The sequence below is a fragment of the Coregonus clupeaformis genome, chromosome 20 (assembly GCF_020615455.1).
Source record: "Coregonus clupeaformis isolate EN_2021a chromosome 20, ASM2061545v1, whole genome shotgun sequence".
Taxonomy (NCBI): Eukaryota; Metazoa; Chordata; class Actinopteri; order Salmoniformes; family Salmonidae; genus Coregonus; species Coregonus clupeaformis.
In genome coordinates this window covers 32,934,279-32,953,116 of record NC_059211.1, presented here as the reverse complement: position 1 = coordinate 32,953,116, position 18,838 = coordinate 32,934,279, and the positions used below count along the sequence as shown (strand labels likewise).

Here is an 18,838-nt window from a genome sequence, read left to right as displayed (position 1 = left end):
TGAGGGAGAGGTTGTTATCCTGGCACCACACGGCCAGGTCTCTGACCTCCTCCCTATAGGCTGTCTCATCGTTGTCGGTGATCAGGCCTACCACTGTTGTGTCGTCAGCAAACTTAATGATGGTGTTGGAGTCGTGCCTGGCCATGCAGTCATGGGTGAACAGGGAGTACAGGAGGGGACTGAGCAGGCACCCCTGAGGGAACCCCGTGTTGAGGATCAGTGTGGCAGATGTGTTGTTACCTACCCTTACCACCTGGGGGCGGCCCGTCAGGAAGTCCAGGATCCAGTTGCAGAGGGAGGTGTTTAGTCCCAGGATCCTTAGCTTAGTGATGAGCTTTGAGGGTACTATGGTGTTGAATGCTGAGCTGTAGTCAATGAATAGCATTCTCACGTAGGTGTTCCTCTTGTCCAGGTGGGAAAGGGCAGTGTGGAGTGCAATAGAGATTGCATCATCTGTGGATCTGTTGGGGCGGTATGCAAATTGGAGTGGGTCTAGGGTTTCTGGGATAATGGTGTTGATGTGAGCCATGACCAGCCTTTCAAAGCACTTCATGGCTACAGACGTCAGTACTATGGGTCGGTAGTCATTTAGTCAGGTTATCTTAGTGTCCTTGGGCACGGGGACTATGGTGGTCTGCTTGAAACATGTTGGTATTACAGACTCAGTCAGGGACATGTTGAAAATGTCAGTGAAGACACTTGCCAGTTGGTCAGCACATGCTTGGAGTACACATCCTGGTAATCCGTCTGGCCCTGCGGCCTTGTGAATGTTGACCTGCTTAAAAGTCTTACTCACATCGGCTACGGAGAGCGTGATCACATAGTCATCCGGAACAGCTGGTGCTCTCATGCATGCTTCAGTGTTGCTTGCCTCGAAGCGAGCATAGAAGTGGTTTAGCTCGTCTGGTAGGCTTGTGTCACTGGGAAGCTCGCGGCTGTGCTTCCCTTTGTAGTCTGTAATAGTTTTCAAGCCCTGCCACATCCGACGAGCATCAGAGCTGGTGTAGTACAATTCAATCTTAGTCCTGTATTGACTCTTTGCCTGTTTGATGGTTCGTCGGAGGGCATAGCGGGATTTCTTATAAGCGTCCGGGTTAGAGTCCCGCTCCTTGAAAGCGGCAGCTCTACCCTTTAGCTCAGTGCGGATGTTTCCTGTAATCCATGGCTTCTGGTTGGGGTATGTACGTACGGTCACTGTGGGGACGACATCATCGATGCACTTATTGATGAAGCCAGTGACTGATGTGGTGTACTCCTCAATGCTATCTGAAGAATCCCGGAACATGTTCCAGTCTGTGCTAGCAAAACAGTCCTGTAGCTTAGCATCTGCGTCATCTGACCACTTTTTTATTAACCGAGTCACTGGTGCTTCCTGCTTTAGTTTTTGCTTATAAGCAGGAATCAGGAGCATAGAGTTATGGTCAGATTTGCCAAATGGAGGGCGAGGGAGAGCTTTGTATGTGTCTCTGTGTGTGGAGTAAAGGTGGTCTAGAGTTTTTTTTCCTCTGGTTGCACATTTAACATGCTGGTAGAAATTAGGTAGATCGGATTTAAGTTTCCCTGCATTAAAGTCCCCGGCCACTAGGAGCGCTGCCTCTGGATGAGCGTTTTCCTGTTGACTTATGGCCTTATACAGCTCATTCAGTGCAATCTTAATGCCAGGTGGATGTGAGGTGATAGAGGTTAACTCCTGTGTTTTGGGGTTGTGTTTCCAGTTGTGGCTCTCTTGCTAATTTCGTGCACCTGTGGTGGTGTAGGAGGGACCTTCACTGACCTGCCGTTCAATACAAAAGGACACCTGACCTCCTACCACACAGAGGGACGGGGGGAGGACAGGGTAAATAAAACGCACACCAGAAACACAGATAGGACTGGATATGTGAAACCAATATGTTGGAAGCTAGGTGGAGCTATTGCCTACCCAATTGTCTCAGATCCATGAAGGGGAGTGAAAGGTGACATAAAGGAGGGAACATCTTCCTGCAATGAAATGTAGTAAGAGCCAAACAGAGGAAGTTTCAGCCAGGAATCTGGAAATTAAACTGTAGAAAGAACAGTGTCTAATGGATCAATGGTATTACCATTGCCCTCTTACATAACTCCAGCTGTTATGTCACTCTCTCCCCTACAGGAGGTGCCACTGCTGAGAGCTCCTGTTCGGGTATCCAAAGGAGCCATCGCTGCTGGGACAATGGCCACCAATGTAGACTACAGTATGGCTGCCGGGGCAGGGACCAGGGAGTTCCAGGAGAGTGCATTTGGTAGCATTTACTACGACTGTAATGACATGGTGGAGGCGGACCAGAGGGAACACATGGACATGCATTCAGAGTCTATGGATGGGTTCAGGGTTGACTATGAAGGCATTGCCCTGCCTGATCACTACCTGGATGGCTACTACTCTCAGGTGAGAACCCAAGGGCCTGGACACCGTTTCACTGTGAATTGATGGAGATTTGGGGCTAGGCTAAAGGTTCATTGGTTGGTATTGTGCTGGGCAAAGAAAGGGAGTCTGATTCAATTCAATGCTGAATCAGTATTTACTTTAATGATTTACAGATTCTAATGCCAAGCCTGAGTGAGCGCTAATGGAATGGTGTCTTCACTCTTCCCTATTGGTCGCAGTACAAGACGAGGGTGCCCCCTGTCTCCCCTGTTGTTTAACATGGTCTCATTTGAATATGTCGAACCCATTATAGTTATACAGTATGTCACCTATGCTATTATACAGTGCATTCGGAAAGTATTCAGACCCCTTGACTTTTTCCACATTTTGTTACGTTACAACCTTATTCTACAATGGATTAAATAATTTTTTCCCCTCATCAATCTACACACAATATCCCATAATGACAGTTCAAAAACTGAAATATCACATTTATATAAGTATTCAGGCCCTTTACTCAGTACTTTGTTGAAACACCTTTGGCAGTGATTACAGCTTGGCACACCTGTATTTGGGGAGTTTCTCCCATTCTTCTCTGCAGAAGAATGCTATTTTCAGGTCTCTCCAGAGATGTTTGATCGGGTTCAAGTCCGGGCTCTGGCTGGACCACTCAAGGACATTCAGAGACTTGTCCCGAAGCCACTCCTGCGTTGTCTTGGCTGTGTGCTTAGGGTTGTTGTCCTGTTGGAAGGTGAACTTTCGCCCCAGTCTGAGGACCTGAGCGCTCTGAAGCAGGTTTTCATCAAGGATCTATCTGTACTTTGCTCCGTTCATCTTTCCCTCAATCCTGACAAGTATCCCAGTCCCTGCCGCTGAAAAACATCCCCACAGCATGATACTGCCACCACCATGCTTCACCGTAGGGATGGTGCCAGGTTTCCTCCAGATGTGACGCTTGACATTCAGCCCAAAGAGTTCAATCTTGGTTTCATCAGACCAGAGAATCTTGTTTCTCATTGTCTGAGAGTCATTAGGTGCCTTTTCGCAAACTCCAAGCGGGCTGTCGTGTGCCTTTTACTAAGGAGGGGCTTCTGTCTGGCCACTCTACCATAAAAGCCTGATCAGTGGAATGCTGCAGAGATGGTTGTCCTTCTGGAAGTTTCTCCCATCTCCACAGAGGAACTCTGGAGCGCTGTCAGAGTGACCATCAGGTTCTTGGTCACCTCCCTGACCAAGGCCCTTCTCCCCCGATTGCTCAGTTTGGCCAGGCGGCCAGCTCTAGGAAGAGTCATGGTGGTTCCAAACTTCTTCCATTTAAGAATGATGGAGGCCACTGTGTTCTTGGGGACCTTCAATGCTGCATACATTTTTTGGTACCCTTCCCCAGATCTGTGCCTCGACACAATCATGTCTCGGAGCTCTACGGACAATTGGCTTGGTTTTTGCTCTGACATGCATCGTCAACTGTGGGACCTTATATAGACAGGCGTGTGCCTTTCCAAATCATGTCCAATCTATTGAATTTACCACAGGTGGACTCCAATGAAGTTGTAGAAACTAAATGTGGAGAAAGTCAAGGGCTCTGAAAACTTTCCGAATGCACTGTATGTCATGTCTGCTGGCCCAGAAGATTACAGACAAGTCAAGAGATATTTGGTTGTGAATCATCACATTTTTCAGTATTGTGTTTGCCTTTCATTTCTTCCAGAAAGCTCACTATGCAGCTGAGAACTACGTCCAGAAGGACAGTATATTGGTGTGTGACTATGAGGGTCAGGGCTCTCCTGTGGGCTCGGTGGGCTGCTGCTGTCTCCTGGAATCTGACAATGACCTCCAGTTCCTCAATGACCTGGGGCCAAAGTTCAAGACCCTGGCAGAGATCTGCTCTCCTCCCAAACCGATCTCTTCTCCTCCCAAGCCCAAAGTGGATCCCATCGTCGATTCACCAGCATCACCACCACGTCCTAACATCAACATCAAAAGAGAGATCCCTGTCGCCACTAGCAATGTCAACCTCACACAATCATCTCTCAGTAATGTCAACATCAACCAATCATCCACCAGTAACGTCAACATCAACCAATCATCTTCCAGCTCTGTCAACATCACCCAATCCGCACTAACCAGACCTGTCTCTAATGTCACTCATGTCAATCATTCTCCCCCTAGCCAGACCTTCCTACTGCAGCAGCAGCCTATGTACTACACCACCATGCAGCCTATGATGCAGCCCAAGATGCAGCAGATGCACTATGTGGTGGAGCAACAGGTTCCCAACATGCAGGGCATGATAATGGTCAACGGGACCCCTAGTGGTGGCATGCTCACAGGACACTCAGAGCACAACACACATGGGGTAGGACTACACAATGGCACGTTCACCTTCCCCCACACAACCTTGGGAAGAGGGGAAAGGATGGTCCATGTAGAGGAGAACCAGGGTGGGGGGCAGAGACTGGTGACCAGCGGCCCAGGACAGGCCACCCTGGGCAGAGGAGAGAACATGGTCCTCGTGGGGGGTGGAGGTGGGGGACTAAGCCAGGGGGTGCTGTTAGGGGGTGGAGCTGGGCTGAACCATTTCCATGGTTCCATTGGGGGGACACTCTCAGGGCATCAGAAAATCATGCTGTCAAGTGAACAGGTGACACTTGGACATGTGGGGTGTGAACAGGTGATGTCACAGCAGGTGAGGTCAGGGTTGATGATGTCAGAGCAGGTGAGGTCTGGAGGACACAGGGGTCTCGTGGAGGGAGAGGTTTGCGGCGGCCTTTTTATGGTGGGAAGTCCAACAACTCTAAGTCCCATCTCTCTAAGTAGTCCAGTTTCTTTGGGTGCAGTAAGTCTTGGTCCAACTCCTGCACAGAGGGGTAACAGTACATGTGCGTCGAGGGTCAAGCAAGAGAAGCAGGCTAGGGAGTGTGACACTGATGGAGAGACAGCTGATCGGTGAATAGGTTGTTACCCAGGTACACAACAGGGCTAAATCCTTTCACACTGTTCTGTCGCAGCAATTTAGGAGACATTTAGGTCTGCATCCCAAAAGGAATATATGACCTATATATTGCACTAAGTTTGACCAGGACCCATAGGGCACAGACAATAATACAACCAAAAAACAAAAACATAGAGGGAGTTTCAGCATATGTTGCAGAAATGTGATTACAATATATTTTCAGAATATTGACAGAAAAATAGATCTTAAGGGGCTTAGCTATCAGTAACAGAGTTAACAACAGATACTCAAAACAGACATATTTTTGCCTCTAAAAATACAAGTTCAATACAAACATTTGTAAAATATGGAAAATGATTCATTTGAAAATCCCCAATAAAAACATAACCGTTCTATCAGATCTTTTAACACTGACGGAGTTGACATTAGACAAAAATATGTCGGTATTGATATTTTACGGACTTGACAAAAATAGCATTTTTCTTCTTCATTCAAGTGGTATACACAGTAGCAATTTAGTTTTTCCTCAGTTGCTTTATTACTCTAAAACTTAATTAAATGTAACATATTTGAACTAAAATTCTAATTCCATTTTAATCTATCAGGCAGATGGAGTTGACAGTTTATGGTTGTGACCATGGTGATTCCAAAATTGTTTGTTTAAATCTATCAAAAGTAGAGAACTTTACAGACCATGAGTGGTCTTGTTGCACTACATGTAATGAGGAAATTAATAAGGGGTCCTTATGGTATAGCTGACCATGCTTATTCCTGATTAATTTAGAATTTTAGACAAATCTGAAGGAGTTTGTTTAAGCTGTTTTTCTCACCCATGTACACACAATACCCCATAATCGCAAAGTGAAAACTTATTGAAAATGAAATACAGAAATATTACATTTACATAAGTATTCACACCCCTGAGTCAATACATGCTGTAATTACCTTTGGCAGCGATTACAGTTGTGAATCGTTCTGGGTAAGTCTCTAAGAGCTTTGCACACCTGGATTGTACAATATTTACACATCATTCTTTAAGAAATTCTCCAAGCTATGTCACGTTGGTTGTTGATCATTGCTAGACAGCCATTTTCAAGTCTTACCATAGATTTTCAAGCCAATATAAGTTAAAACTGTAACTATGCTGCTCAGGGACATTCAATATCATCTTGGTAAGCAACTCCAGTGTATATTTGGCCTTGTATTTTAGGTTATTGTCCTGCTGAAAGGTGAATTTGTCTCCCAGTGTCTGTTGGAAAGCAAACTGAACTCTAGGAATTTACTTGTGCTTAGCTCTATTCCGTTTATTTTTATGCCCCTAAAAAAACTCCACAGTCCTTGCCGATGACAAGCATACACATAACATGATGCAGCCACCACCATGCTTGAAAATATGAAGAGTGGTACTCAGTGATGTGTTGTGTTGTATTTTCTCCCAAACATAACGTTTTGTATTCAGGACATAAAGTTAATTTCTTTGCAACATTTTCTGCAGTTTTAATTTAGTGCCTTATTGCAAACGGGATGCATGTTTTGGAATATTTTAATTCTGTACAGGCTTCCATCTTTTCACTATGTCATTTAGGTTAGTATTGTGGAGTAATTACAATGTTGTTGCTCCATCCTCAGTTTTCTCCTATCAGAGCCATTAAACACTGTAACTGTTTTAAAGTCACCATTGGCCTCATGGTGAAATCCCTGAGCGGTTTCCTTCCTTTCCGACAACTGAGTTATGAAGGACACCTGTATCTTTGTAGTGACTGGGTGTATTGATACACCATCCAAAGTGTAATTAATAACTTCACCATGCTCAAAGGGATATTCAGTGTCTGCTTTTTTATATTTACCCATCTACCAATAAGTGCCCTTCTTTGCGAGGCATTGGGAAACCTCCCTGGTCTTTCTGGTTGAATCTGTGTTTGAAATTCACTGTTCAACACTCTCAGAATGACCTTCTTGATCCAAACCAGTCAGGTTTCAGGACTGGTCATTCAACTGAGACTGCTCTTCTCTGTGTCACGGAGGCTCTCCGCACTGCTAAAGCTAACTCTCTCTCCTCTGCTCTTGTCCTTCTAGACCTGTCTGCTGCCTTTGATACTGTGAACCATCAGATCCTCCTCTCCACCCTCTCCGAGCTGGGCATCTCCGGCGCGGCTCACTCCTGGATTGCGTCCTACCTGACCGGTCGCTCCTACCAAGTGGCGTGGCGAGAAGCTGTCTCCGCACCACGTGCTCTCACCACTGGTGTCCCCCAGGGCTCAGTTCTAGGCCCTCTCCTTTTCTCCCTATACACCAAGTCACTTGGCTCTGTCATATCCTCACATGGCCTCTCCTATCATTGCTACGCTGACGATACACAACTAATCTTCTCCTTTCCCCCTTCTGATAACCAGGTGGCGAATCGCATCTCTGCATGTCTGGCCGACATATCAGTATGGATGAAGGATCACCACCTCAAGCTGAACCCTGGCAAGACGGAGCTGCTCTTCCTCCCGGGGAAGGACTGCCCGTTCCATGATCTCGCCATCACGGTTGACAACTCCGTTGTGTCCTCCTCCCAGAGTGCGAAGAGCCTTGGCGTGAACCTGGACAACACCCTGTCGTTCTCCACTAACATCAAGGCGGTGACCCGATCCTGCAGGTTCATGCTCTACAACATTCGGAGAGTACGACCCTGCCTTACACAGGAAGCAGCACAGGTCCTAATCCAGGCACTTGTCATCTCCCGTCTGGATTACTGCAACTCGCTGTTGGCTGGGCTCCCTGCCTGTGCCATTAAACCCCTACAACTCATCCAGAATGCCGCAGCCCGTCTGGTGTTCAACCTTCCCAAGTTCTCTCACGTCACCCCCCTCCTCCGCACACTCCACTGGCTTCCAGTTGAAGCTCGCATCCGTTACAAGACCATGGTGCTTGCCTATGGAGCAGTGAGGGGAACGGCACCTCCGTACCTTCAGGCTCTGATCAGTCCCTACACCCAAACGAGGGCATTGCGTTCATCCACCTCTGGCCTGCTGGCTCCCCTTCCTCTGCGGAAGCATAGTTCCCGCTCAGCCCAGTCAAAACTGTTCGCTGCTCTGGCACCCCAATGGTGGAACAAGCTACCTCACGACGCCAGGACAGCGGAGTCACTCACCACCTTCCGGAGACATTTGAAACCCCACCTCTTTAAGGAACACCTGGGATAGGATAAAGTAATCCTTCTACCCCCCCAAAAAATTTTTTTATAATAATTGTAAAGTGGTTATCCCACTGGCTATAGGGTGAATGCACCAATTTGTAAGTCGCTATGGATAAGAGCGTCTGCTAAATGACGTAAATGTGCCCTTGAGCAAGGCACTTAACCCTAATTGCTCCTGTAAGTCGCTCTGGATAAGAGCGTCTGCTAAATGACTAAAATGTAAATGTAAATGTAAAATATTTACCCCAAAAATAACTTTCCCTCCTAATGTTATAAGCAGTCATACATGCTTAGCGACCATACTTCCCCTAGTAATCAACTTCCCTCATAACAGGTATTTTCATATGGTACTAGGGTTTGAATCATTCCACACAGGCTGCAAAAATGCTCTACTAATTCTCACTGGCTTTTACACAACAATCCCATCAGACCCAAGAAAGGTATTTGTGCGAAATGGCACACTATTCCCTATATAGCGTACTACTTTTGACCAGGGCCCATCAAAAGTAGAGCACTATATAGGAAATAGGGTGCAATTTGGGACTGAGCCAAGCTGAAATTCACAGCTGGCTTATCAGACAAGCTGACATTGACGACTCTGTTTTCCTTTGTTGATGTTTTATCAACTGAGAGTGAGTCTGTGTCCCAAATGGCAACTTATTTCCTATGTAGTGCACTACTTATGACCAGGGCCCATATGGTTTTGATCAAAAGTAGTGCACTATATAGGGAATAAGGTGCCATTTGCGTCACAACCTAAGACAGGCAGAGCCAGTTTAACAGTGTTACTGCGACCGCCCTGGCTGGAAGGCACTATAAAGTATACCAGCCTGCCAGCTTTCTGTGTCAGCAAATCAAATCAAATCAAATCAAATGCTCCGAATACAACAGGTGTAGACGTTACAGTAAAATGCTTACTTACAAGCCCTTAACCAACAATGCAGTTAAAAAAAAAAAGTGTTAAGTAAAAAATTATAGATAAGTAAAAAATAATTAATAATAATTAAAGAGCAGCAGTAAAATAAAATAACAGTAGGGAGGCTATATACAGGGGGTACCGGTGCAGAGTCAATGTGCGGGGGCACCGGTTAGTCGAGGTAATTGAGGTAATATGTACATGTGGGTAGAGTTAGTGACTATGCATAGATAATAAACAGAGAGCAGCAGCAGCGCAAAAGAGGGTGTGGGGTGGGATGGGGGGACAATGCAAATAGTCTGGGTAGCCATGATTAGCTGTTCAGGAGTCTTATGGTTTTGGGGTAGAAGCTGCCAAGAAGCCCTTTGGACCTAGACCTGGCGCTCCGGCAACGCTTGCTGTGCGGTAGCAGAGAGAACAGTCTATGACTAGGGTGGCCGGAGTCCACAACAACAATTATTGGACCATGATAGTTTGTTGGTGATGTGGACACCAAGGAACTTGAAGCTCTCAACCTGTTCCATTACAGCCCCGTCGATGAGAATGGGGGCGTGCTCAGTCCTCTTTTTTTCCCCTGTAGTCCACAATCATCTCCATTGTCTTGATCACGTTGAGGGAGAGGTTGTTATCCTGGCACCACACAGCCAGATCTCTGACCTCCACCCCATAGGCTGTCTAATCGCTATCGGCGATCAGGCCCACCTCTGCTGTGTCATCGGCAAACTTAATGATGGTGTTGGAGTTGTGCCTGGCCATGCAGTCATGGGTGAACAGGGAGTACAGGAGGGGACTGAGCACGCACCCCTGAGGGCCCCCGTGTTGAGGATCAGCGTGGCAGATGTGTTATTACCTACCCTTACCACCTGGGGGCGACCCGTCAGGAAGTCAAGGATCCAGTTGCAGAGGGAGGTGTTTAGTCCCAGGGACCTCAGCTTAGTGATGAGCTTTGAGGGCACTATGGTGTTGAACGCTGAGCTGTAGTCAATGAATAGCATTCTTACGTAGGTGTTCCTCTTGTCCAGGTGGGAAAGGGCAGTGTGGAGTGCAATAGAGATTGCATCATCTGTGGATCTGTTGGGGCGGTATGGAAATTGGAGTGGGTCTAGGGTTTCTGGGATAATGGTGTTGATGTGAGCCATGACCAGCCTTTCAAAGCACTTCATGGCTACAGACGTGAGTGCTACGGGTTGGTAGTCATTTAGGCAGGTTATCTTAATACCACACAGAAACACACCTTTCAAAAATATTCACCCAGAGGGAGGGAGAGGAAGAGAGGGGAAGAGGGGGTAATAGGAGTCAGCTTATAGAAAGAGAGGGAGGGGGAGTGGAAGGAGAGAGAAAAAAAAAGAGAGAGTGAGGGTGGATGGATATGGGAGGGTTCGGCATAGAGGGGGTGTGGTCGGGATGGGGGTGGGGTAGGTGTGGTGAGGGGGGATAATGGTTGTTGACATAGGACATACTGTAGGTGTCCAGTGTCCCTGAGGAGAAAGTACATAAGACACCTCCCTCCCCTCATATTTAACACCCACCTCATGAATTCTCAAGCCTAAATTCTACATTCTGAGGGAGAGAGTGAGACTAAAGTGAGAGGGGGACTGTACTGTACATTAACTGTCTGTATGGTGCAGACTCTATAACACTGTCATGGCTAGGGCTAGGGTCAGGCATACAGGAGTCTGCCTGCTGCTTCTGCTGATTGTGGCACTGGTGAGTACCTCTGGAGCTTTATTGAAATAGTATAATTTATATTGAGATGTCAATATAAAATGTTGAAGGCGAGCCTGTTGTTGCAGGTAGATACTTCATGCTTCAGGTTAGGCCATTTGATTGAAATCTGTTATCTTGTATTAGTCCTAATTAGGCATGTGCCTTATTAAATGTGCCTTATAAAAATACCTAATTGCTCTTGTTCCGCAAAGCTGGAAGCACAACTACAAACACTATCGAAGCGCCCATAGTTATAAACTGTAAGCACAACTTCAAACACTATCGAAGCACCCAAGCAATTATTGTCCGAGAACATTCTCTTTTTCTAATTCCAAAGATGCTTGTTTTTTCGTGCAATTTTGTTGACAAACAACTTCTTGCAGAAGCCATTTCATTCCATGCAGACATGCACAATGACCATCATTATGAGTGATTTATGCAGTGAAACCCTAAACTATGCATGATTCTTCAGTGTGGTTTCATTCTTCTAGTCAGTGCTGTGTGTTGTGAGTCATAAAGAGGCTAAGTGGTATTTTACTTTGGTCTTTGTTGCAGCTTGGTCTTTATTGTTGGCTTAACCTATTAGCCATTGTAATCTTATAAGTGCTGTATACACTGAGTGTACAAAACATTAGGAACACCTTCTTACTATTGAGTTGCCTTCAGAACAGCCTGAATTCGTCAGGCATGGACTCTACAAGGTTTCTAAAGTGTTCCACAGGGATGCCGGCCCATATTGACTCCAATGCTTCCCACAGTTGTGTGAAGTTGACTGGATGTCGTTTGGGTGGTGGATTATTCTTGATACACACGGGAAACTGTTGAGGGAGAAAAACCCAGAAGCGTTGCAGTTCTTAACACATTCAAACCGGCGCGCCCTTCCATGTCTCAATTGTGTCTAGGCTTAAACATCCTTCTTTAATCTGTCTCCTCCCCTTCATCTACACTGATTGAAGTGGATTTAACAGGTGACCTTGTCAGATAACCTGTTGTATAACAACATGGCCTGAGGGGTTCAGTGTATAGTCTGAGTACATAATGTACAAGTAAGTGGATGGTGGTTGCCAAAGAAACAGCAGCTCACTCTGTTGAAACATCAGCCTTTGCAATAGGTACACAGTGTCTGTCTCCATAACTCCCTGGGAAGGCATGGAACAGTGGTGACACCATAGAGATCCCATAATTCAGGACTCTCTGCAGGTGTTCTATATGAAATATAGCGCATTACATATGGGTGACATAGCCAGTAAGACATCAATAGGGGATCATAGCTTTCACCTGGATTCACCTGGTCAGTCTATGTCATGGAAAGAGCATGTTTTGTACACTCAGTGTTTACAGGTATAGGTTCAAAAAGAAGAAGTGAGAAAAAGCCCCTTTGGCACAATTCAAATCATATCTTGTTCCAGGTGCCTCTCAACCAACCTCGACCCATTCCAGCTACAGCACAATCCGAAACAGAGAGAGAGGGAGAAGCTGAAAAATGCAGCCACTCATTCACATACCTGTACAGTACTTCCAACAGAGAGACTTTTGTTTGCCATGCAGTGCAAATAATAAAGGCCATTAAATCAACAGAACACACACACTTGTTGGGAAAGGGGATACCTAGTCAGTTTCACAACTGAATGCATTCAAACAAAATGCGTCTTCCACATTTAACCCAACCCCTCTGAATAAGAGAGGTGAGGGGGGCTGCCTTAATCAATGTCACCGGCTCCTGGGGAGCAGTCGTTGGGAGTTAATTGCTTTGCTCAAGGGCAGAACTGCAGATTTTTCCACTTTACCGGCTCAGGGATTTAAACTAGCGACCTTTCAGTTACTGGCACAATGCTCTTAACCACTAGGCTACCTGCCACCTCGTTGCAACACCATGTACTGTTCATGTAGCCTCATGTGCCTCAGGTTGAAAACATACAGTATGATTGTCATTTGCTTTGTACAAAATAAAAATGTAAAGGCAGGAAAAGACAGATCTATTTCCCTCAAGCAATAAACCCCTGTGATCGACGCTCTAACTTTCTCCCTAGCTAACAGAGAGGTGCGGATGCTATAAGGGAGAAAATGTCCAGGACATACATCAATGTACATGTTCAAACACAGACAGCCTATAGGGTATAGGCTACATACTATACACCAGGGATCATCAACTAGATTCAACCACTGGCTGATTTTGTCTTGAGCAGATGGTGTGCAAATTGACTACAAGAAGCCCAAACATATATAATATTTCACTAAAACATAATAATTTCAAACCTTGCTTACATTTGTATACAAATCAGCTCCTGATCAGCTCCTTAACAGCCACCCGGACTATTTACATTGACCCCCCATGTGCATGTGACAAATAACATTTGATTTGATTTGATTTGATTTGATAACAGACACAACCCGTCTGTAGCCATAGTCCGCCATATTCATGTGCCAACAGTATCTCTCTCTCTCTCTCGCTCTCCCTCTCTCTCTATTTCCCTCTCTCTCTCGTTCTCTCTCTCCCTCCTCTCTATTTCTCTCTCTCTCTCTCTCTCTCTCTCTCTCTCTCTCTCTCTCTCTCTCTCTCTCTCTCTCTCTCTCTCTCTCTCTCTCTGTCATGTTCTTTCTCTCTTTCTCTCTCTCTTTCTCGCTCCTCTCTCCCCCTCCCTTTCTATTTCCCTCTCTCTCGTTCTCTCTCTCTCGCGCTCTCTCTCTCTCTCTCTCTCTCTCTCTCTCTCTCTCTCTCTCTCTCTCTCTCTCATGTTCTCTTTCTCTCTTTCTCTCCGTCTCTTTCTCTCTCTCCTCTCTCATTCTCTCTCTCTCTCTCTCTCTCTAAATGTTTCTTGTCTGGTCAGGCATTTCAATGATGATTGTCATTGTTAGAGGATGACAAAGTTAAGTTACACTTTCATTTACAGAACAAAACATTCCAGATGTTTACGTGGACATCACATCAGAACTAATCATACAACAATAACATATGGCTCACTTGTTAGATTCTTTGTGATTCATAAAAAAACACCACTATGCAGTGTTTCGTATTGCAGTGTAGGTCATAACCAATTGAGTTGAATGATTGTGCGTTAAGGAAGTACTTATTATTGACACCACACACTTTCCTACTACTTAAATATCAGTGGAAGCAGTACCGTAAAATAAAGTGTTATCACAGGCTTAGTAAAACTGCCTGAGGAAGCCCTATAATCAGTTGAAATTGACAAAGACAACAATGGAAGAACTACTTCCTTGAAGAATGTTGTCAAGATCATTCGTATGTTGCAGAAACGTAAAGGTCAGGGTGCTCTATTTTCTACTCCTTGTGGGAACCTTGTCAGATAACCTGTTGTATAACAACATGGCCTGAGGGGTTCAGTGTATAGTCTGAGTACATAATGTACAAGTAAGTGGATGGTGGTTGCCAAAGAAACAGCAGCTCACTGTTGAAACATCAGCCTTTTCAGTAGGTACACAGTGTATGTCTCCATAACTCCCTGGGAAGGCATGGAACAGTGGTGACACCATAGAGATCCCATAATTCAGGACTCTCTGCAGGTGTTCTATATGAAATATAGCGCATTACATATGGGTGACATAGCCAGCAGGACATCAATAAGGGAACCTAGCTTTCACCTGGATTCACCTGGTCAGTCTATGTCATGGAAAGAGCAGGTGTTTCTAATGTTTTGTACACTCAGTGTGACACGATATCATGCACTATTCAGGGCAGGATCCCCCCATTATAGTTCTTCTGCACTAGATTTTGCACTAAATTGTATAGAGTTGTGACGAGGTGTGAATGAAGGAGTCAGGCGCAGGAGGCCAAATACCGAAGTCCAGTGGAGATGGATCTGTGCGTAATGCCTGCGCTATATCTGCGTCCATCGCCCATACTACCGGCGCCACAATGCATGAGGCCGGGAGTATGGGGGTGTTGTCTCTGGGCCTCTCCTCTGTGTCATACAGCCGAGACAGTGCGCCTGCCTTCACGTTCTTCGTACCCGGAATGTATGAGAGTGTGAAATCAAACCGGGTGAAGAAGAGGGCCCACCTGGCCTGGCGAGGATTCAGCCTCCTCGCTGCCCGAATGTACTCCAGGTTACGGTGGTCTGTCCAGACGAGGAAAGGGTGTTTTGCCCTTCGAGCCAATGTCTCCACACCGTCAAAGCTCGGACAACAGCCAGCAGCTCCCGATCAACAACGGCGTAGTTCTACTCCGCCGAGCTGAGCTTCTTAGAAAAGAAGGCACAGGGGCGGAGCTTGGGTGGCGTGCCCAAGCGTTGGGATAAGACAGCTCCTATCCCTACCTCGGACACATCCACCTCCACTACGAATGGTAGTGATGGATCGGGGTGAGCCAGTACCGGGGCTGAGGTGAACAGACCCCGCAATCTACTGAAGGCCAAATCAGCCTCATCAGACCAGCGGAGCCGGGACGGCCCACCCTTCAACAAGGAGGTAATGGGAGCTGCGACCTTGCCAAAGCCCAGAATAAACCTTCGATAGAAGTTGGCAAAGCCAAGGAAGCGCTGCACCTCCTTTACCGTGGTTGGAGTCGGCCAATTACGCACGGCTGCAATGCGGTCTCCCTCCATCTCCACACCTGTGGTGTATGCGATATCCGAGGGAAGGAGATTGACTGCTGGAAAAACTCACACTTCTCTGCCTTGGCATAGAGATCATTTTCCAGCAGTCGGACCAGTACCTTGCGAACCAGGGACACATGCTCGGCGCACTTAGCGGAATACACCAGGACGCAAGCGACGAAATTACCACCTCATCGGGAGGGGGATTGCGCGATAAACCTTCAGGTAGACGCTGTACCTCCCAGGAGTCATGTGTATCCCCTGTCGCAGGCTGAAACGGAGGCTATGGAAACATACGTCACCGAGTCCCTGCGCCAGGGGTATATACGTCCCTCCATTTCACCTGCCTCCTCGAGTTTCTTCTTTGTGAAGAAGAAAGATGGCGGTTTACGCCCGTGCATTGATTTTCAACCACTGAATAATGTGACGGTACGATTTAGTTATCCTCTTCCCCTCATTCCTTCAATGATTGAGTCAATGCATTGGGCCCGCTTTTTCACCAAATTAGACCTCAGGAGTGCCTACAACCTGGTGCGTATTCGGGAAGGGGATGAGTGGCCAAACAAAGCTCACTGTTCACTTTTCAAGAGATCGGTTATAGAAGAGGATGTTGGAGCATTGGTCAAGTTATTTGATATCAGTGATTTTGCCATGAAGGGCCTTTAGCCCCCCTTTATATCAATCACTAATTGAGGGCCTTAAAGATAATGATCAGCACTACAACACCGTTTTTATTCAACACTTTTAGAAATCATGAAACACGCTTCTCCACTTCTAGTCGCACGAGCTCCCTCCCTCCGCTGAGACATGACCATCAGTCCAGTGAAATATAAAAACTAGTTATATTATTATAATTTATGCTCCAATGTGCCTCGCAATTAATAAGCTACAACAACTGACCTATTACCAGTGTTATCATATACCCTAGCTTGAGACTTTTTGAAATATAAGGGACTCTATGTTATTTATAATAAGGGGTAGGCCTATATGGAGAAAATCAGAACTCTCTTATTATATATGTGTCACGTTCTTTGAAGGACGGGTCAGACCAAGGCGCAGCGTGATATGCGTACATGTTTATTGAACTGATAAACACACGACGAAAACAACAAAGGAAACGAAACGTGAAGTCCAAGGTAGCACACACACCATACCTTACACAGAACAAGATCCCACAACTAGACAGTGCCAATAGGCTGCTTAAATATGGTCCCCAATCAGAGACAACGAGCGACAGCTGCCTCTGATTGGGAACCACACCGGCCAACATAGAAATACACATACTAGAACACAAACATAGAAAACGCACAACAAGGAATATACACACCCTGACTCAACATATAAGCGTCCCCTGAGTCAGGGCGTGACAATATGAAAATAGACAAATGCATGAAACAATATTTATTTCCAGTCAATGTAAATAGCCTATAATTTTTTGGAATTTAATTACATTGGAAATAGAACTTTGCCCTGTGCTTCTCCGCCCATTCACTATTGTTAATTATTTGAACAACAGTTCAGAAAGTGTGGTTTGACATAAAATAATTTTCAAAATATTGTACCTTTAACAGGATTCTACCTCATACCCTGAATGTTCCATAGTTCCCTACTTTACCTGCTAAGCTACCAGTCAGGTGAAACTACATGTACAACATCCTAACTACACGACCAGAAAGATGTGGACACCTGCTCGTCGAACATCTCATTCCAAAATCATGGGCATTAATATGGAGTTGGTCCCCCCTTTGCTGCTATAACAGCCTCCACTCTTCTGGGAAGGCTTTCCTGTCACAAGCCGGGCTAGAACTCCGGTCTCAAATGTGTAGAGCTGGGGGTACTACCCCTTAGCCACAGAGGAGATGTTGTAGGACCCAAATGAAACACCCAAGGCAATACTCCAGGTAAGTAGATTTAATGTTCCAAAACAGGAGGCAAAACAAAACAACTCCCCGAGGGGAGAAAAACAAACTAAAGATAACTTCGAATAACTTACTAGGACTGATACGGTGGGACAAAGCAGGAGACACATAGACAGGGACGCAATAACCAGAAGTGAGAAACAAGGGGGAAAACACACAGCTAAAATACTCAAGGGGGAAACAAGGCACAGGTGACATAGATAAGCTAATTAGGACACATGAGGAAAAACTAAGGCAAGGGAACACAGCTGACCTCTAGAGGCCAGGAGACAAACAGGGGAAGCAGGAAGCTGACAGGACCCCCTCCTCTAGGAACGACTCCTGACGTTCCTTCCAGAATCACCCTGGCCCCAGGGGTGCGAAAATCTCGGATCAACCCTGGGTCCAGGATGTCCCTGGCCGGAACCCAGGAGCGCTCCTCTGGCCCGTAGCCCTCCCAGTCCACCAGATACTGCAGAGAGTTCTGGACCCTCCGGGAGTCCAGTATCCGGCGGACTGTGTAGGCTGGCTGGCCGTCTATGATCCTGGGAGGTGGCGGGGGTCTGTGTGGGGGGCAAAAGGAGAAGACAAGACAGGTTTAAGGAGTGAAACATGGAAAGTGGGGTTAACTCTAAGGGAGCGAGGCAGAACTAAACGATACGACACAGGGTTAACCTTTCTAGAAATGCGGAAAGGGCCGATGTATCTCTGGGAAAGCTTCTTGGATTCGACCCGGAGGGGCAAGTTCTTAGTGGCCAACCAAACTCTCTGACCAGCTCGGAAACTAGGGGCCGTCCGGCGGTGGCGATTAGCCTGACTTTGGTATCTCTGGGAGGTCCGAAGGAGGGTACACCTGGCCTTCTTCCAGGTCCGCCTACAGCGTTGGACAAAGCGCTGGGCCGAGGGAACACCAACTTGCGCCTCTTCCTCTGGAAACAAAGGAGGGTTGTAACCGAACTGGCATTCGAAGGGGACAATCCGGTGGCTGAGGACTGGAGGGTGTTGTGGGCATATTCAGCCCAAATGATATAGGTGGCCCAAGACGTGGGATTACTGGCCGCCATACACCGCAGGGTGGTCTCCAGATCCTGATTAATCCGTTCCGTTTGGCCATTAGACTCTGGATGGAATCCTGACGATAGGCTGGCTGTGGCCCCAATAAGCCTGCAGAAGGCCCCCAAAACCGGGACGAGAGTGGGGACCTCGGTCAGAGACCACGTCCAGGGGAATGCCAAATATCC

The 18,838-nt window shown here is 46.5% G+C and overlaps 1 protein-coding gene across 1 annotated transcript in view; it reads left to right on the top strand.

Annotated features, from left to right (window-relative positions):
• Window positions 1-11,014: 11,014 nt before the first annotated feature.
• si:ch73-74h11.1 (desmoglein-2) overlaps window positions 11,015-18,838 on the top strand; it is a 34,176-nt gene continuing 26,352 nt past the window's right edge. Inside the window, exon 1 of the mRNA XM_045205814.1 lies at window positions 11,015-11,143. Coding sequence (XP_045061749.1) covers window positions 11,081-11,143 — 63 coding nt within the window. The 5' untranslated portion in view covers window positions 11,015-11,080. The remainder of the gene's footprint in view (window positions 11,144-18,838) is intronic.